General features: G+C 43.1%; 1 protein-coding gene across 10 annotated transcripts in view; it reads right to left on the bottom strand.

Annotated features, from left to right (window-relative positions):
- Positions 1-18,590, bottom strand: part of LOC144698817 (nuclear factor 1 B-type-like) — a 375,700-nt gene that overhangs the window by 72,578 nt on the left and 284,532 nt on the right. For all 10 annotated transcript variants that reach the window (XM_078570524.1, XM_078570525.1, XM_078570519.1 and 7 more), the window contains exons 7-8: positions 10,856-10,984; positions 8,815-9,002 (exon numbers count right to left, since the gene is read on the bottom strand). In XM_078570524.1, the coding sequence (XP_078426650.1) occupies positions 8,815-9,002; positions 10,856-10,984 (317 nt within the window). The remainder of the gene's footprint in view (positions 1-8,814; positions 9,003-10,855; positions 10,985-18,590) is intronic.

The raw sequence follows: 18,590 nt of genomic DNA, 5'->3' as shown, positions 1-18,590 counted from the left end.
TAAATAGAATTTAAAATTCCTTAAAGAAGAGAATTGGATAAATATTTGTAAAATAAAAAAAGTTAGAGCTGGGGAATGGGACTTTATCAGAGAGTACACATAGGCAGAATATGTTTAAAATTCTATGGTTCTTTACTAAACAAAATAAAAATAGTGACCTAATTGGTTAAATAAAAGCAAAGTACTGCAGATGCTGGTAATCTGAAATAAAAACAGAAAATGCTGGAAAAACTCAGCAGGTCTGACAGCAAGTGTGGAGAGAGAAACAGAGTCAACGTTTCGAGTCTGTATGACCCTTCTTCAGACCTAACTGGTTACTCTAGTTATCACTGTTTGCAAGGATATGTTCGTGATAAATATTGATGAAACAAAACAATTAAATAAGATACATAAGTATCCTACAACAGTGACAGAGGGTTTCAGCAGCACAAGAGCTTTACTCAGGGTTGAGTTATGACTGTCTTTAACCCTTGGGGGTCAGGGGTGGGGGTTACAGATTTCTTGCAATATCTTTCCAAATGTGATGACATCAAAATTATTCTCTAGATTTTGTAGTAAATGTGGTTTAGAATTGCTATGTCGACTGTTTACAGAAAATTAACTATGAACATATGAAACAGGAGCAGAAGTAGGCCATTCAGCCCCTCAAGCCTGCTCCGCCATTCAATAAGGTCATGGCTGATCTGTTGGTATTTCAAATTCCACATCCCCATCTACCCCCAATAACCTTTGATTTCCTTGAGTAACAAGAACCTATCTACCTCCACCTTACAAATATTCAATGACCCCACCTCCTGAAGCAAAGAGTTCCAAAGTTGCACAACCTTCTGAGAGAAATAATTTTCTCCTCATCTCTGTTCTAAAAGGGTGACCCCTAATTTTAAAACAGCGCCCCCTGGTTTTGGAGTCACCTACAAGAGGAAACATCCATCCAGGTTGTCGAGACCATTCTGGATCTTGCAAACTTCAAACAAGTCACCCCTCACTCTTCTAAACTCCAAAGGACACAAGCCCAGTCTGTCCAACCTTTCCTCATAACACAACCCGCTCATTCTGGTATCAATCTAGTAAACCTCCTCAGAACCACTTCCAACGCATTTACATCATTCCTTAAATAAGGAGACCAAAACAGCGCACAGTATTCAAGATGTGGGGCAGGATTTTTCACTGAGCGGGCGGGTGCATGCCCGACTCGCTCGAGTGTGAAATGATGTGTGATGACATCAGGCGAGCGTCCCAACATCATCGTGCACTCTTGCAATATTTTGGTCGTCGGGCACACGCGGGAGTCGGCAGCGTGCCTGCCAACAATTAACAGGTCTATTAAGGCCATTAAAGTAACAATTGAATGAAACTTTTCACTGCCCATCCAACCTTACGGTTGGTGGGCAGGCGAAAAGGCCAAGCAGCCTTTGCATTTTTTAGGAAACCTCATCCACAGGAAACTGATAAGCCCCCTGGACCTGGTGGGTTGCACCCTAGGATACTAAAGGAAGTAGCTACAGAGATAGTGGATGCACTGGTAGTCATCTTCCAATTCTGGAAAAGTCCCAGAGGATTGGAGAATGGCCAATGTAACACCCTTATTCAAAAAGGGAGGGAAACAAAAAAACAAGTAACTATAGGCCAGTTAGTTTAACATCTGTCTTTGGGAAAATGTTGGTGTTTACTATAAAGGATGTAATGGCAGAACATTTAGAAATACATAATCTAATCAAGCAGAGTCAGCATGGTTTCATGAAGGGGAAATCATGCCTAACAAATTTATTAGAATTCTTTGAGGAGGTAACAAGCTGGAGAGATAAAGGGGAACCAGTAGATGTAATATATTTGGATTTCCAAAAGGCGTTCAATAAGGTACCGCACATAAGGCTACTTAATAAGAGCCCATGGTGTTGGGGTAGTATATTAGCATGGATAGAGGAGTGGCTAACTAATAGAAGACAGAGTTGAGATAAGGGAGGCATTTTCGGGATGGCAACCTGTAACTAGTGGAGTGCCACAGGGATCAGTGTCGGGGCTTCAATTCTTTACAATATATATTAATGACTTAGATGAGGGAAGTGAATGTACTATCGTCAAGTTTGCCAATGACACAAAAATAGGTGGGGAGGCAAGTGGTGAGGGTGACACAAAGGGCAGAATTTTCTGCCTCTCAGGCGTGTGGGCCCGACCCAATCTCCGGCAGGCGGGGAGCCGATCCCCGCCGGAGAAGTGGGCCCCGCCGCCATTTTACGTGGGCGGGCCATTTAAGGCCCGCCCAGCGTGAGGTCTGGCGGTAAGCACTATGCGCTTCCTGTGCGGGCGGGGGTGGGGATTCCCCAAAAGCTAGAGTGCGCTCTTTCACGGATGTGTACGAAGGAGCGCACATCTCCCTGAGGCAAAGTGCAGCCTCAGGGAGATCGCTGACACATTTAAAAAGATTAAAAATAGAAAAAAAAACCTTAACATGTCCCCCTCATGTGACAATGTCACATGAGATGGGACATGTTCATAAATTACAGAATAACTTTATTAAACTGTTTAAAACCCTGCATGAAACCTCATCCCGCCGGTGGATAAGGTTTCATGTTTTTTCTAATTGTCGCCGGGGCTCCTGGCCTGCCCGCCAACCTCAAGGTTGGATGGGCAGGTCCTTTAATTGTTTAAATGATCCTGTCAATGGCCTCAATTGGCCACTGACAGGTGGGCGGGCGCACAGCTGATTTTGCTGTGCCCCCGCCTTCCTGAAAATTTATATGGGGCGGGATCACGTTGGGGGTTCCCCCGACGTCATCCTGCGTCATTTTACGCGTAGGCGAGTGGGCCCTGCCTCCTGCTCGCTGACGGCAAAATTCTGCCCAAAGAGTCTACAGAGGGATATAGGCAGGTTAAATTAGTGGGTAAAAACTTGGCAGATGGAATATATTGTGGGAAAATGTGAGGTTATGCATTTTGGCAGGAAGAATAGAGGAACTGAATATTATTTAAATGGAGAAAGACTGCAGAAAGCTGCAGCATAGAGGGATTTAGGGGTCCTCGTGCATGAATCACAAAAAGCTAACATACAAGTTCAACAGGTAATAGAGAAGATAAATGGAATGTTGGCCTTTATTTCAAAGGGAATGGAGTATAAAAATAGGGAAATCTTGCTAAAACTGTACAAGGCACTAGTTAGACCACACCTAGAATACTGTGAACAATTTTGGTCCCTTATCGAAGGTGAGATGTACTGGCATCGGAAGCAGTCCAGAGAAGGTTCACGTGGATGATCCCGGGTATGGAGGGATTTTCTTATGAGGGGAGGTTGAGTAGGTTGGGCCTGTATTCACTGGAGTTTAGAAAAATGAGAGGCAGCCTAATTGAAACATATAAGATTCTTAGAGGGCTTGACAGGGTAGATGCTGAGAGGTTGCTCCCCTTGTGGGAGAGTCTAGGGCCAGAGGGCATAATCTCAGAGTAAGGAGGTGCCCATTTAAAACGGAGATGAGGGGGAATTTCTTCTCTCAGGGGATAGTCAATCTGAGGAATTCTTTACCGCAGAGGGCTGTAAAGGCTGTGTCATTAAGTATATTCGAGGCTGAGATAGACAGATTTTTAATCAGTAAGGGAATCAAGAGTTATGGGGAAAAGGCAGGAAAGTGGAGTTGAGGATTATCAGAGCAGCCACGATCTCATTGAATGGCAGAGCAGACTTAATGGGCCGAATGGCCTACTTCTGCTCCTACGTCTTTTGGTCTTATGGGATGAGGTTTCCAACAGCAATTCAAAATTAAATAAAAATTTTAAAATTTCATTCATAACATGTCCCTGCTCAGGTGACAGTCACATGGGGGACATGGTTTTAACTGTGGAAATTTTTTTATTTTTCAGTTGTTAAATCGTCAGCTCCCTGAGGCACAGAATTTTCATTGCACGCACTTGCAAGCATGCGCTCACTTCCACGCTTGCCCTCCTCCTGCAGTGCACGCGTTTCATGCTGGCTGGCTGTTAATTGGCCAGCCAGCGTGAAATCGATGTTGGGACCCGATCGTAGGTAGTGGTCAACTTTGCAACCACTCCCGGGCCCACCCGCCACGCCCACCCGACAAGGTAAAAATCCTGCCCACGGTCTCACCAATGCACTGTATAACTGAAATATAACGTCCTTACTTTTATGTTCAATTCTTCTCGTAATAAAGGACAGCTACATTATTGAAGTTTTTTTTCACTTCATTCAATTGTCATATTCCTCAGCTGTGGAATTATCACAAGATCCCATAAAACAAGGTCCATTTATCAATAAAACTGGATGATCAACTATCTAACTTCTTTGTTTTTATCACTTGTAATACAAGAGTTACTAAATGAAACTTAGGCCAGCATTTCCCGGTCGGCAAGTGGAGGGGGGGGCGGGCCCGCTCGCCGGCACGTAAAGTGGCGTGGGATGACGTCGGGCAGAACTCCCGACGTCACCCCGCCTCATTTCAATTTTCAGGTCGGTGGAGGCTCAGTCGAATCAGCTGTGCGTCCGCCGACCTGTCAATGGCCTATTGAGGCCATTGACAAAGTAATTAAAATAATTAGTGGACCTGCCCGTCCAATCTTAAGGTTGGCGGGCAGGCCGGGAGCCCTGGCGGGAATTGGAAAAAGCATGAAAACTCATCCGCCGGCAGGATGAGGTTTTATGTAGGTTTTTAAAAATTTAATAAACGCGTATTTAAAAGTGACAGTGTCACATGAGGGGACCCATCAGGGAATTTTTTTTCCCTCTGCTTTTAAGATTTTTATTGTGGAGCCGATCTCCCTGAGGCAGCACTTAGCCTCAGGGAGATTAGCGCGCTCCTTCATGCGTATGCGTGAAAGAGCGCACTCTTGGCTCAGGAAATCCAACCCTGCCCGCACTGGGAGCGCATAGCGCTTCCTTGCGGACATCACGCTGGGCGGGCCTTAACTGGCCTGCCCACGTAAAATGGTGGCGCGCCCCCAACGGAGGCGCACCCGCTCCTGAACTTCCCCCCTAATGGGGGGAAAATCCTGCCCTTAGTCTGTGACCTCCATCTGTTTTCCTTCTTCTCCTTCAAAAATGTAATCCTACCCAGGCTGTTGCAGTTGAAACAATGACTGAATTTTATAAGACTCCCCTTTGTGCACAGTGACTTAATTTAGAGTTAATTTATGAAATATTTTAATAAAGTTTTATAGGAAATAAATAAAGGCTAGATTAGCAGTGAATTCAATGGCAGTTTGCCATTTAACAATTGGAAATATTTAACTCATCCTTCATAATTTCCTCCTGTCATTTGGTCTAATTACATGTTATAAACTAACATGGAATAGATTTAACAAACTATTTAACCCTTTCATGACTGCTGGTAATGGCCACTGCCTTAAGGTGTTCTGGCAAGTTAGGCTAAACCTTTTCCCTAGTTCCTGTTGAAATGTAATTAGGGTAAGAACCAAAGCTCAATTTTTAAAGAAGAAATTATTCAGCCAGAACATACTACTTATAACAGAAGAGACTGGTTATGTGTAATTTGTAAAATATCTGTATATATAACATTGTAATAACTTACAACATAGAAAAGCAGATTTTTTTTCACCAGGAATGCAAGAAACTTCAAGAACAGGAAGAAGCTAATAGACTGAACAAGCCTACGCCTTTTCATAGATCAACCCTACCTACAGTTTCCCATCATATCCCTCTTGACGGAATTTACATTATCTACTTCTAAGGTCTTTCGTGGTATTTTATTTCATAAGGTTGTTCTCTTTTGCATGAAAAGCATTCTGGCTCTCTCCTTATTCCCAACATGCCCTTCATTATCCTGTATCCTCTGGTATTTGAATTTTTCACTACAGTGAACATAATAAAATCTCTTGATGTCACATGCTGGAAGGGAGGTCAAGCAACATAACTGCTGGGAAATAGACTTGTCTAATACTGTAACATGAAAGTGCAACATTTTTTTTAAAGAAATCATTTTAGATTAGGAGTTAGAGAAGGGGAGCTAAAAAGTCTGGGTTCAAATGACTTAGGTTCTTACAACTGCACTAGAAATAAAATAATAAACAAAGTTTTTTGTTAAATTTCAAATAATGTTACATTATAAAATCGAGCAATGACAACAACTTACAATTATACAAAGAGATAAAAACAAAAAGCTAAAAGCTACTGTGGATGCTGGAAATCCAAAACAAAAACAGAATTACCTGGAAAAACTCAGCAGGTCTGGCAGCATCGGTGGAGAAGAAATCAGTTAACGTTTCGAGCCTTCACGGCCCTTCGGCAGAACTGAAGCATAGTTAGGAGAGGGGTGAAATATAAGCTGGTTTAAGGTGGGGGGGCGGGGGGGGAGAGAGAAGTTGAGGGTGTGGTGATTGTGGAGATAAGCAAGCAGTGATAGGAGCAGATAATCAAAAGATGTCACAGACAAAAGGATCAACGAGGTGTTGAAGGTGGTGATATTTGTCTAAGAAAAGTGCTAATTAAGAATGGAAGACAGGACACTCAAAGTACAGCTCTAGTGGGGGTGGGGTGGAAAGACTAACAAGGTTTTAGTTTTAGATTTAAAAATAATGGAAATAGGTGGGGAAAGAAGAATCTACATAAATTATTGAAAAAAAAGGGGGTGGGGAGAAACGGGGTGGGGATGGGGGGAGGGGGAGTTTAAGATCTAAAGTTGTTGAATTCAATATTCAGCCCGGAAGGCTGTAAAGTGCCTAGTCGGAAGATGAGGTGCTGTTCCTCCAGTGTGCGTTGGGCTTCACTGGAACAATGCAGCAAGCCAAGGACAGACATGTGGGCAAGAGAACAGGGTGGAGTGTTAAAATGGCAAGCGACAGGGAGGTTTGGGTCTTTCTTGCGGACAGACCGCAGGTGTTCTGCAAAACGGTCGCCCAGTTTGCGTTTGGTCTCTCCAATGTAGAGGAGACCGCATTGGGAGCAACGAATGCAGTAGACTAAGTTAGAGGAAATGCAAGTGAAATGCTGCTTCACTTGAAAGGAGTGTTTGGGCCCTTGGACGGTGAGGAGAGAGGAAGTGAAGGGGCAGGTGTTGCATCTTCTGCGTGGGCATGGGGAGGTGCCATAGGTGGGGGTTGAGGAGTAGGGGGTGATGGAGAAGTTGTACTTTGTACCCACTAGAGCTGTACTTTGAGTGTCCTGTCTTCCATTCTTAATTAGCACTTTTCTTAGACAAATATCACCACCTTCAACACCTCTTTGATCCTTTTGTCTGTGACATCTTTTGATTATCTGCTCCTATCACTGCTTGCTTATCTCCACAATCACCACACCCTCAACTTCTCTCTCCCCCCCCGCCCCCCCCCACCTTAAACCAGCTTATATTTCACCCCTCTCCTAACTATGCTTCAGTTCTGCCGAAGGGCCGTGAAGGCTCGAAACGTTAACTGATTTCTTCTCCACCGATGCTGCCAGACCTGCTGAGTTTTTCCAGGTAATTCTGTTTTTGTTTTACAATTATACAATGTCCCTTTCTCAGAAAAGTGGCTGCAAGTGCTTGACATGGGCAAAAGGGAGATGGTAAGTAGGAGATTGGAATGTTTAAGGGCTAAAGGATTGAAGGGTATCATCAAAGGTTTTTAAACTGGCCTTTGAAGGAAAGGAGGCAGGAAGGTGAAGTAGACTTAGGAGAAGGGGCTGAACATCTTACAAAGGTTATGACTTAAATAATGGCTTTGAATAGTGGAGAGAAGAGACAACGTGGAAGAGCAGAATACAAAACGGAAGGAGCGTGGTGATTGGAGAGGAGCAGTGATCTAGAATGGAAAAGGAAAATAGAATGGGTAATCAAGAGTGGAACAGCAGTAATCTAGAATGGGAAGGAGGAGGCTGTTGGGTTAGAGCTGTAATTTAGAATGCAGGGGAGTGTAGGGTGTGGGCTGCAACAAATGACAAGTTAAAATTGCCTAGTTAAGATGGAGGAAGCCTGTAGAGGAATTTGTGAATGGAGACTTGTAAAATGACTTTAACATCATTACATGGGTGGACAGGAGGTCACTGTAGTTTAATAATGATGAATAGAGTGGGGAAAAAAGGCTTCTGTAACCTTATACAGAAACAAACTGATTGAAATGCATCATAATTTAGTAGTTTCAGAGAAGAGAATGCCCGAACAATAAGCACCTTAGGACATTTTATTACACTGAAAGGTGCAGTATAAATGCAAGTTGTTGTTGTTGATGTTGTAAATACATACAGGCAATCACAAATTAATATAATTGTAAAGAGAAGCTAAACATCAGGATACAGACCATTGAACAACCAAGAATGCCTTTGTACTCTTAATGTACACAAGCATTAGAGCTCACATTAACATCAGTTGAAAGGTTTAAGGACCTTTATCTCCTTAGAGCAGCTGTCACAGTTTGGCAGTTGATTTCTGCCATTGATTTGCTCAAACCATTTAAACTCATGGCCCAAAAGATCTCTACTTATACTAAGCATATCATTGCAGCTGAAAGTTACAGTAACATTTGTGTCAGCAGCCGTCTGGATTGATTAGTCAACTATTTCTAAAGGCTACGTATTTAGGAAAGCATGTCTCTTCTGCACTCCCAACACCTACCCACCCCTGCCACAAAAGCCCCTCAGATGAACAGCAAATTGCATGTACTTATCAAAGGCAAAGGCATGAAAAGCTGGAAGTAGATTCTTAGTGTGTGGTTTTCTGCTTTATAGTCAATTTCTATTTTTATGGTCTTATGGCTTAGAGAAATAAGCAAAATATAGTTCATTAGCCTGTACTTTCAACACAATTATTGTAAAATGACAGCCTTTCATTTGTCTTTTCAAATTTCTAAACATTCATAATTCAGCATTAAGTGACTAACCTGGCTTGTTTGTGGATTGGACGGGCCACAGCCAAGTTGTACAAAGTTCTTTGCCGACTCCTGAGGGGTAAGATGTGGTGGATATCTGATTGTTGGATGTGAGAAGTAACTACTGGGAGCAGGAGGGAGAATGGAGGATGCTGAAAAATGTAGCGGTGAAGGAGGAGGTGGGCTTCTTGTTGAGATGACTAGAAATTGAAAAGAATAAAAAATTAATAGGTTTTCTATGCTTTGAAATTTCTGCACAATGCTGGCCTCAAAACATTTACAATGCTCATATTTTCAGTTCCTGTAACAGAATCACAAAATTGTTATGGTGCAGGAGGCCATTTGGCCTGTTGTGTCTGCACCGGCTCTCCAAATGAGCATCATGACTCAGTGCAATTCTCCTGCATTTTCCTCGTAACCTGCATATTGCTTCTATTTAAATAATCAATCATCTAATGCCCTCTTGAATGCCTCAATTGAACCTTCCTCCGCCACACTTCCAGGCAGTGCATTCCAGACTCAAATCACTCACTGTGTGAAAAGTTTCCTCTCACGTCGCATTTGCTTCTTTTGCAAATCACTTTAAATCTGTGCCCTCTCATTCTCAATCCTTTTATAAGCAGGAACAGTTTCTCCCTATCTACTCTATCCAGCCCCCTCATGATTTTAAACACCTGTATTAAATCTCCTTCTCTCCAAGGAGAACAATCCCAACTTCTCCAACCTATCTTCATAACTGAGGTTTCTCATCCCCGGAACCATTTTTGTAAATCTCTTCTGCACTTTCTCTAATGTATTCACACCCTTCCTAAAGTGTGGCACCCAGAACTGTACACAATACTCCAGCTGAGGTCTAACTAGTGTCCTATACAAGTTCAGCATAATCTCCTTGCTCTTGTACTCTGTGCCCCTATTAATAAAGTCTAGGATACTACATGCTTTATTAGCTGCTCTCTCTGCCTGTCCTGCCACCTTGAATGACTTATGTACATATACATCCAGGTCCCTCTGCTCCTGCACACCCTTTAGAGTTGTACCTCTTATTTTATATTGAAGCCAAACTATTTGTGTGTGTGTAGCATTAGTTTAATAAAGGCTTTCGATACAACCCAGTGGAACATTAATTTAAGGGAGTATAATCTAACACAATTATTTTAACAAAGCAAAGTCAAAGCATCCAATCACTCTCCTCTACTAATTTGCAATCAGTTGAATAAATTTGCTATTTTGCTTGTTTAAATCCGTAAAATCTCAAGTGCACAGTTCCCCTTGATTAATGTCACTGAAGTGTATTTATTTGTCCTCTTCACAAAGCTCTTTTAGAGAAGAACTACTCGGAAGAGGACAATTCAAAACTATTTGGGGAAAAATAGACAAAACTCATCAGGGGCTAAATACACAAGATTCAAAGCATTACCCCCTTGAGTAAAGTTTTCTGTTTAAAAACAAGAACATTGGACTCTTCTAAAGATAGCAATCATCAATGCTGGATCTTTCAGTAAAAAAAAACTCTTTTATCGAAAATATTTCATCAGTTATATTTGATGTTGAGTCTATATGCAGAAAAAGGCAGTGTCTAAATTGATACAATGGAGTATAGGTGATGCCTAGTGCTGCCTATTTCTTTGTTCCTTGTTCTTCCTTCCTTCAGCAGAATTATCTTGTGGCTGTGTTATCGAATTCCAGCAGGAATTTAATCATCAGAAGGTCCATTCCAGAGTGGTAATAAATAGCTAGATTTCTCTTCAAACTTTTAGATACAGGGCACAACTCAATTCACAAGTGGACATGAGACAGTCAAGTTCTGAATAATGACCATCACTAGTACTGAGTGTACTGTGCCACAAAAATGTCTTTATTTTGCACTAGTTAAAGCTAGTCAAATGGCATATTCTTGGTTGAAATGAAATCTCCCCAAGCTGATTAAGCAAAAATCTGATCAAAAAACACTGTGCATCATTAAAAGGTGCCTGAGAGAATGATGTATCAGCTGTATTTTCCAATTTCTTTGTACCTATTTAATACACAGTACTAAAAGCATGAACTGAATTACCACTGTGTCCTGGGATGCCAGGGTGATGATGCGATGGGAAAGTGCTCAGTCGCGGTGAAGAACCTTGTGGAGATGTGGGGCCACTATACATTGGCTTCTCGTGCTTCTTCATTGTAGGAGATGCCATTTCTACCAAGTCATAGATAGAAATATGAAAACAAGTAAATACTTATATACAGGATTATTGGACCACTTAAGAAAAATGTATTGTTTCAGTAAAGCCCTGCCTTACTGTCAGGTAAAGCCACTATTACCACAATCTTGTACTGTTATTATGAATCACCTCTGCCTGTGATGAACTGAAGAGCAAACAAAAATAGCAAGTTATTAAAATTCTACTTGACAACTTTAAAAAAGCAAACATTTCCATCAAATCTCAAAGTGGCACACTTTAAAGGCATCATATGTGCAACTGATTGGTACATTTTTGGTTGTGATTTATTGCTGAACCAATCGACACAAGGGTCATGGGAACTGAAAATGCCAATCAAGAAGTTTAAAAACCTACAATCCAGAATTTGCCATCAGCAAACACTTTGACATAACCACAGGATGGGGAGATGGTGGTGAGTGGTAATGTCACTGGACGAGTAAGCTAGAGTCCCAGATTAATACTTTGGAGACACGGGTTCAAATCCCACCACAGCAACAGGTTGATTTTAAATTGAATAAATAAAATTTGGAATAGACAAACATACGAACAAGGAACAGGCATCGGCCCTCGAGCCTGCTCTGTCATTTAATAAGGTCATGGCTGATCTGAAAGTAACTTCAAATCTGCATCCTGCCTACTCCCAATAACCTATCACCCACTTGCCTACCTAGAATCTATCCACCCCTGTCTTTAAAATATTCAGATTCTGCTTCCACCGCCTTTTCAGGAAGAGAGTTCCAAAGACTTACGACTCTCTGAGAGAAAAAATTTCACCTTATCTCCTTAGGGCAGCCCCTTATTTTTAAACAGTGAGCCCCAGTTCTAGATTCTCCCACAAGAGGAAGCATCATCTCCACATCCACCCTGTCAAGAACCCTCAGGATCTTATATGTTTCAATCAAGTTACTTCTTCTAAATTCCAGCAGATACAAGCCTAGCCTGTCCAACCTTTCCTCATAAGACAACCCGCCCACTCCAGGTATTAGTCTGGTAAACTTCTCTGAAATGTTTCCAATGCATTTACACCCTTCCTTAAATAAGGTGACCAATACTGCACACAGTACTCCAGACGTGTCTCATTAGTGCTCTGTATAGCTGAAGCATAACCTCCCTACTTTTGTATTCAATTCCCCTTGCAATGAATGATAACATTTTACCGGCTTTCCTAATTACTTGCTGTACCTGCATACGAGCCTTTTGCAATTCATGCACTAAGACACCCAGATCCCTTTGCATCCTCTCACCATTTAGATAATCTGCCTCTCTTTCATTCTTCATGCCAAAATGGACAATTTCACATTTTCCACATTATACTCCATTTACCAGATCTTTGCACACTTACTTAACCTATATGTATATTTTTGTAGCCTCCTTATGTCTTCTTCACAACTTACTTTTCTACCTAACATTGTGTCATCAGCAAATTTGACAACCATCCCTTCATCCAAGTTATTTATATAGATTGTAAACGGTTGAGGTCCCAGCACTGATCCCTGTGGCACACCACTCGTTACATCTTGCCAACCTGAAAAATACCCATTTATGCCTACTCTCTGCTTCCTGTTAACCAGCCAATCTTCTATCCATGCCAATATGTTACCTCCTATACCATGAGGTTTTATTTTCTGCAATAGCCTTTGATGTGGCACTTTGTCAAATGGCTTCTGGAAATCTAAGTACAGTACATCACCTTTATCCACCGCATCTGTTACTTTCTCAAAGAACTCCAATAAGTTGGCTGAACATGATTTCCCTTTCACAAAACTATGTTGACTCTGCCTGATCACCTTGAACTTATCGAAGTTCCCCACTATAACTTCTTTAATAATGGCTTCTAATGTTTTCCCTATGACAGATGTTAAGCTAACAGGCCTGTAGTTTCCCACTTTTTGTTTCCCTCCCTTTTTGAATAATGGAGTTACATTTGTTATCTTCCAATCTAATGGGATCTTCCTCAAATCTAGGGAGTTTCGGAAAATTAAAACCAATGCATCAACTATCTCACTAGCCACTTCTTTTAAGATCCTAGGATGAAGTCCATCAGGACCTCGGCATTTGTCAGCCCGTAGCTCCAACAATTTACTCAGTATCATTTCTCTGGTGATTGTAATTTTCCTCTGTTCCCCCCTCCCTTCCATTTCCTGATTTATAGCTGCTTCTGGGATGTTACTTGTATTCTCTATAGTGAAGGCTGATACAAAATACCTCTTCAATTGATCTGCCATTTCCTTGTTTTCCATTATCAATTCTCCAGACTCACTTTCTATAGAACCAACAGTCACTTGTTTAACTCATTTCTTTTTAAATATTTATAGAAACTCTTACTGTCTGTTTTTATATTTCTGGCTAGCTTTCTCTCGTACTCTTAATTTTTCCCTCCTTATTAGTCTTTTAGTCATCCTTTGCTGATCCTTATATTCTGTCCAATCTTCTGACCTTCCACCTATCTTTGCACAATTGTATGCTTTTTCTTTAAGTTTGATACTATCTTGAACCTTTTCAGATAACCATGGAAGGTGTGTCCATCCCTTGGACTTTTTCTTACAAATTGGAATGTGTCTATTCTGTGTATTCTGAAATATCCCCTTAAATGTTTGCCACTGCATCTCTATTAACCTATTCCCTAACCTAATTTGCCAATTCACTTCAGCCAGCTTTGCTTTCATGCTCTCATAATTGCCCTTATTTAAGTTAAAAACATAGGCCAGGATATTACACTGGGCACGTGTCAGACTTGCGGCCCGACATCATCGTGCACTCACGTGATATTTCATTCGGCGGGTGTGCACCGGAGTCGGTTGTGCGCCTGCCGATAATTGAAAGGCCTATTAAGGCCATTAATGAGCTAATTAAAATCAAGTTAACGCTGCCCATCTAACCTTACAGTTGGCGAGCAGGCGAAAAGGCCAAGCAGCCTTTACATTTTTTAGGAAACCTCATCCACGAGCGGGATGAGGTTTCCTAAAGCAAATAAACATTAAATAAAAACTTTATTTTGAAATTAAAAACATGTCCCACCTCATGTGACACAGTCACATGAGGGAACATGTTTTATTATATTTTTATTGTCTTAATTAATTTTTTAAAAAAGCGCTTCAATCTCCCTGAGGCAGCTCCGTGGACATGCTCATGCATGAACTGCACACGAGGCCTGGCTCTCCCTCTTCTCCCAGCCTCCACAGGCAGCGCTCAGTGCTGCCGCTCACAATCCGTGCAGGGCGGGTCTTAATTGGCCCACCCGCGTGAAATTGCGGTGCGGAGCCAATCGCGGGCAGCGGTCGGCTTTCCGACTGCCCCCACCCGCTCCCGCCGAGCCCGCCCAATGAGGGAAAAATTCTGGCCATAGTCTTGGCCCCACTCCTCTCTACCTCAAACTGAATGTAAAATTCAATCATATTCTGGTTGCTGCTACCTAGGGGTGCAATGACTATGAGATCATTAATTAAACCCATCTCATTGCACAATACCAGCTCTAGTATTGCCTGCTCGCTGGTTGGCTCCAGAACACGCTGTTCTAACAGACTATCCCGAAAACATTCTATGAACTTCTCATTAGGGCTACCTCTGCCCATCTGACTTTTCCAGTCTATATGTAGATTAAAATCTCCCATGATTATTGCTGTGCCTTTCCGACATGCTCCCATTATTTCTTCCTTTATGCTTTGCCTTACCATGTGGTTACTGTTAAGGGACCTGTTCACGACTCCCACCAGTGACTTCTTGCCCTTTACCATTTCTCATCTCTACCCAAACCATTTCCACGTCCTGGTTTCCTGAATTTAGGTCATCCCTCTCTATTGTGCTAATACCATCATTAACTAACAGAGCCACCCCTCCACCTTTTCCTCACTTCCTGGCCTCCCTAAATGTCCCATATCCTTCAATATTCAGGTCCCAATCCATGTCCTCCTGCAGCCATGTCTCTGTAATGGCTATGAAATCGTAATTATTTATTTCCATGAGCGCTCTCAGCTTGTTTCAGTTATGTTGACCATGACATCTTTCACCGATTGTTGGAAAAACTCATTTGGTTCACTAATGTCCTTTAGGGAACAAAATCTCCTGCCCTTACCACTTTGGCCTACATGTGACTCCAGACCCACAGCTCTTAATCGCCCTCGGAAATGGTCTTGCAAGCCATTCAGTTTAAGGACAATTAGCGATGGGCAACAAATGCTGGCCTTGCCAGCGATGCCCACACCCCATGAAAAAATAAAGAAAAACAAAGTTGTCTCAAAGCCCTTTGCAGTAAACTAAGTGTTTTTTTGGAGTGTAGTCACTGTTGCAATGTAGGGAAAGGTAACAGCCAATTTACTCTTAGCAAGGTCCCATAAACAACAATGAGATAATGATCAGATAACCTATTTTAATTATGTTAATTAGGGAATAAATATTGACCAGCACACCGGGAGAACTTGTTTGCTGTTTTTTGAATTAGGACCATGGGATTTTTTATGCCCACTTTAAGAGCAGATAGGGACCGCGGTTTAACATCTCATGTCAAAGATGGCACCTCCACCACTGGAGCACTTCTTCAGTACTTCAGTGGAATGTCAGCTGAGATTATGTGCTCTTCTATGGGATGCACCCTTGATCTCACAGCCATTGGAGTCAGGGGCAAGGGTGCTCTCAATGAGCTACGGCTTGTGCTAATTGTCTGGCAATATTTATCTGGAATAAAGTACTAAAGATAAGGGAGTCATGCATTGTGCACTCCTGGAGAATTCATTTTCAGGTCGGGAAGAAGGTAGCTGATTTTGCTGAATCACATTAGCTGAATTACTTAACAAGGAAGAAGCTAGAGGGAGAGCCTTCCCGTGCGGCACCCACCCTGCCACCCACCCCCCCACCCCCCCTGCCCCCCGCCACCCATTTCCTGTAGTCAGAAGTATCAAAATAGAAGAAAAAACCCATGTTGAAAGTCAACCATCAGGGTGGTCTATTAAGAGAAAGGTAAAGCCTGAGGAGTTTATTATAAAACTAGTGTACACCAAGTACATAATTTGTTTCATTGCAAAGATGTGCTAAAGGAGTGTGCACTTTGTCCACTAGCAGGGCTGTGTGGTTTACTATTTTTTCTTATTCAAGAGAAGTTTGGAGCTAAGGAAAGAAAATGCATTTAATAAATATAACTGTCTCTTTGTACAATCGCTTGCATTATATAAAAGAAAGCAGTTTAATGATTCATATCTAACCTCGTCTCATTAAAGTATTTTCACTCCACTTACTGAAAGATGGGAGAAGCATATATGAAGGCACACAGGAATGATATGATATCCAGTTTGAATCATAGGAAGGTACTACTATTATCCCTCCTCCCATTAGATTACACTATCATTAGATATTGGGCAGTAGATGTCCACTCCTGAATATAAGACATAGGGGCCACTTTTGGAAGTCCAGTTTTCTCTACATTCAGCTATTTGTCCTTGACTCCATATCTAACCTTTGTCACGAGCCTATCATGTTGACCACTCTTTACGTCAACAAAATCTTCCCGATATCAGCCTTAAATTTGCCTTTTACTAGATTGAACCTGTATCCCATTCTGGTTTCAGTAATGTTTTGTATTTATATAGTCATAGGGCAGAATTTTCCATGCCCGCTGGTGTTGGACTTGTTCAGCGGCATGAGCAGACAATAAAGCAAGAAGGCCAAAAATCAGTTTCACGACATCGATATTACATGTTGAGAACCTCATTGTAATGCATCTGCATATCATTATAAGGCCAGCCCACCGGAATCATCCCCCCTCCTGCTGGGTCGTCCGCAATCATGCCAACCTGTTCGACAACAGTATATATAAGGCATGTACTTGATGGGCTGTACTTTGAGGGGAACTTGGAGGTGAGTACACAGCGCTCGCCCGGGTTGCCTGTTGGACTTCAAGGTTGAGGTGTGTTGGAGAGGTGGGGGCAAGGGCTGCCCTGCGGTTGAGGCGACTTGGAGTTGGGGGCAAGGGCTGCCCTGCAGTTCATGGTAGTGCACAAGCACGTGCAGGGTGGGTGGGGGGGGGTCGGAGGGAAGTGGCCACACATTAGGGAAACCTTGTATAACGTGACCATTACTCTGCAGCTGAGACAGTTCAGACGCAGCTACATTGACATGCATGGAGTCGGGCCTCTAGCTTATCTGCCCACTCAAGCAACGCAGAGGCATGAAAGTGCCACCAAGTGCTCCAGAGATTTTTACCCCTTGGGCACAGGTTGCAAACTAATAAGCATTTTAGCGGACTGCAGAACAGTTGGACGACTGGGCACATTGTACAATATTCTTGCTATAGCTGGCTGTGGAACAGTCACTGGTGGAGGTGCTCACAGCCCATTGCAATGGCACCATCCTGGTTTGGACCAGTCTCCCCCATGCTTCAAGCTAACAGTGCAGCCATGCAGTGCAGGTTAGGAGAATGCCTGTGCCCGAGCTGAGAGCACAGCATGCAGTCCAATAGGCAAGGCTGCCGCCAATCGGTCAGGTGGAGTGGAGCGGAGGTGGTTGGAGTTTCAGGCAGCCATGCAGCACACTAAACTCTGGCCATCCAAATGGTGGCCAGCACTCTCTGGGATGCATTAAGGTGCCTTCAGGCTTAACCAAGAGAGGTTCTTAGTATACCCAAGCTGACCCACATGTCTCTCTCTTTCATCCTGCAGGAGGAGTACATCAGGAGCATGGAGCCTGGTGAACTAGCTATATACCTCATGGTGAGAGAGTGGGGACAACAGAGAAGAGAGCAACGAAGGCGCCTGGCTCCACAAAAGGAGGAGCAGCACCCTCAGGAAGAAGGGGCAGTTGGGACACCTGCACATGCCGCTGAAGTGCCACAAAAAGCCGTCGTTGCTCGGTGCCTAGCTAGACCCAGGGACTATAGATGGCGCCTTTCTGCAGATGACCGAGAACCAGCGTCTCTGAAGACTGTGCATGTCTAGGGAACTAGCTGGTTACATCTGCCAGCTACTGCAGGATTTAGTGCCACAGAGACATGGAGGGCATCCACTGCCAGTGACCGTGAAAGTGACCGCAGCACTCAATTTTTACACCAGTGGCTCCTTTTAGGGCTCCATAGGTGATGTCTGTGGGATATCACAAGCCTCAACCCACAAATGCATCCACGAAGTCATGGATGCCATCTTCGTGAGGACATAAAACTTTGCACTTTTCGCCCGTGACCAAGGGAGCCAGGATGCAAAAGCAATTGGATTTGCCCAGGTCTCGGGTTTCCCACAGGTGCAGGGTGTGATCGACTGCACACACATGGTGCTCAGGTCTCCATCGCAGAAATGGATCAATTTTGTCAACCGTGAGGACTTCCATTCACTGAATGTGCACCTCGTGTGCGACCACCACAAACGCATCCTGCAGGTCTGTGCACGTTTTCCAGGGAGTGTCCATGACTCCTACATTCTCAGTCGGTCAAAGATCCCTGACACCTTCCAAGGTCCACAGAAGCTGGAGAGTTGGATCCTAGGGGACAAGGACTACCCATAGAGGACATGGCTGATGACATCTGTGCAGTGGCCTCAGGCTACAGCAGAGCGAAGGTATAACAAGGCTCATCCTGCAACTCGCAGCTTGATGGAGCAAATC

This window comes from Cetorhinus maximus, chromosome 2 (genome assembly GCF_964194155.1).
Source record: "Cetorhinus maximus chromosome 2, sCetMax3.hap1.1, whole genome shotgun sequence".
NCBI classification, from domain to species: Eukaryota; Metazoa; Chordata; class Chondrichthyes; order Lamniformes; family Cetorhinidae; genus Cetorhinus; species Cetorhinus maximus.
The sequence above is the reverse complement of the archived record's forward strand: the minus strand, read 5'-3'. Positions and strand labels throughout refer to the sequence as shown.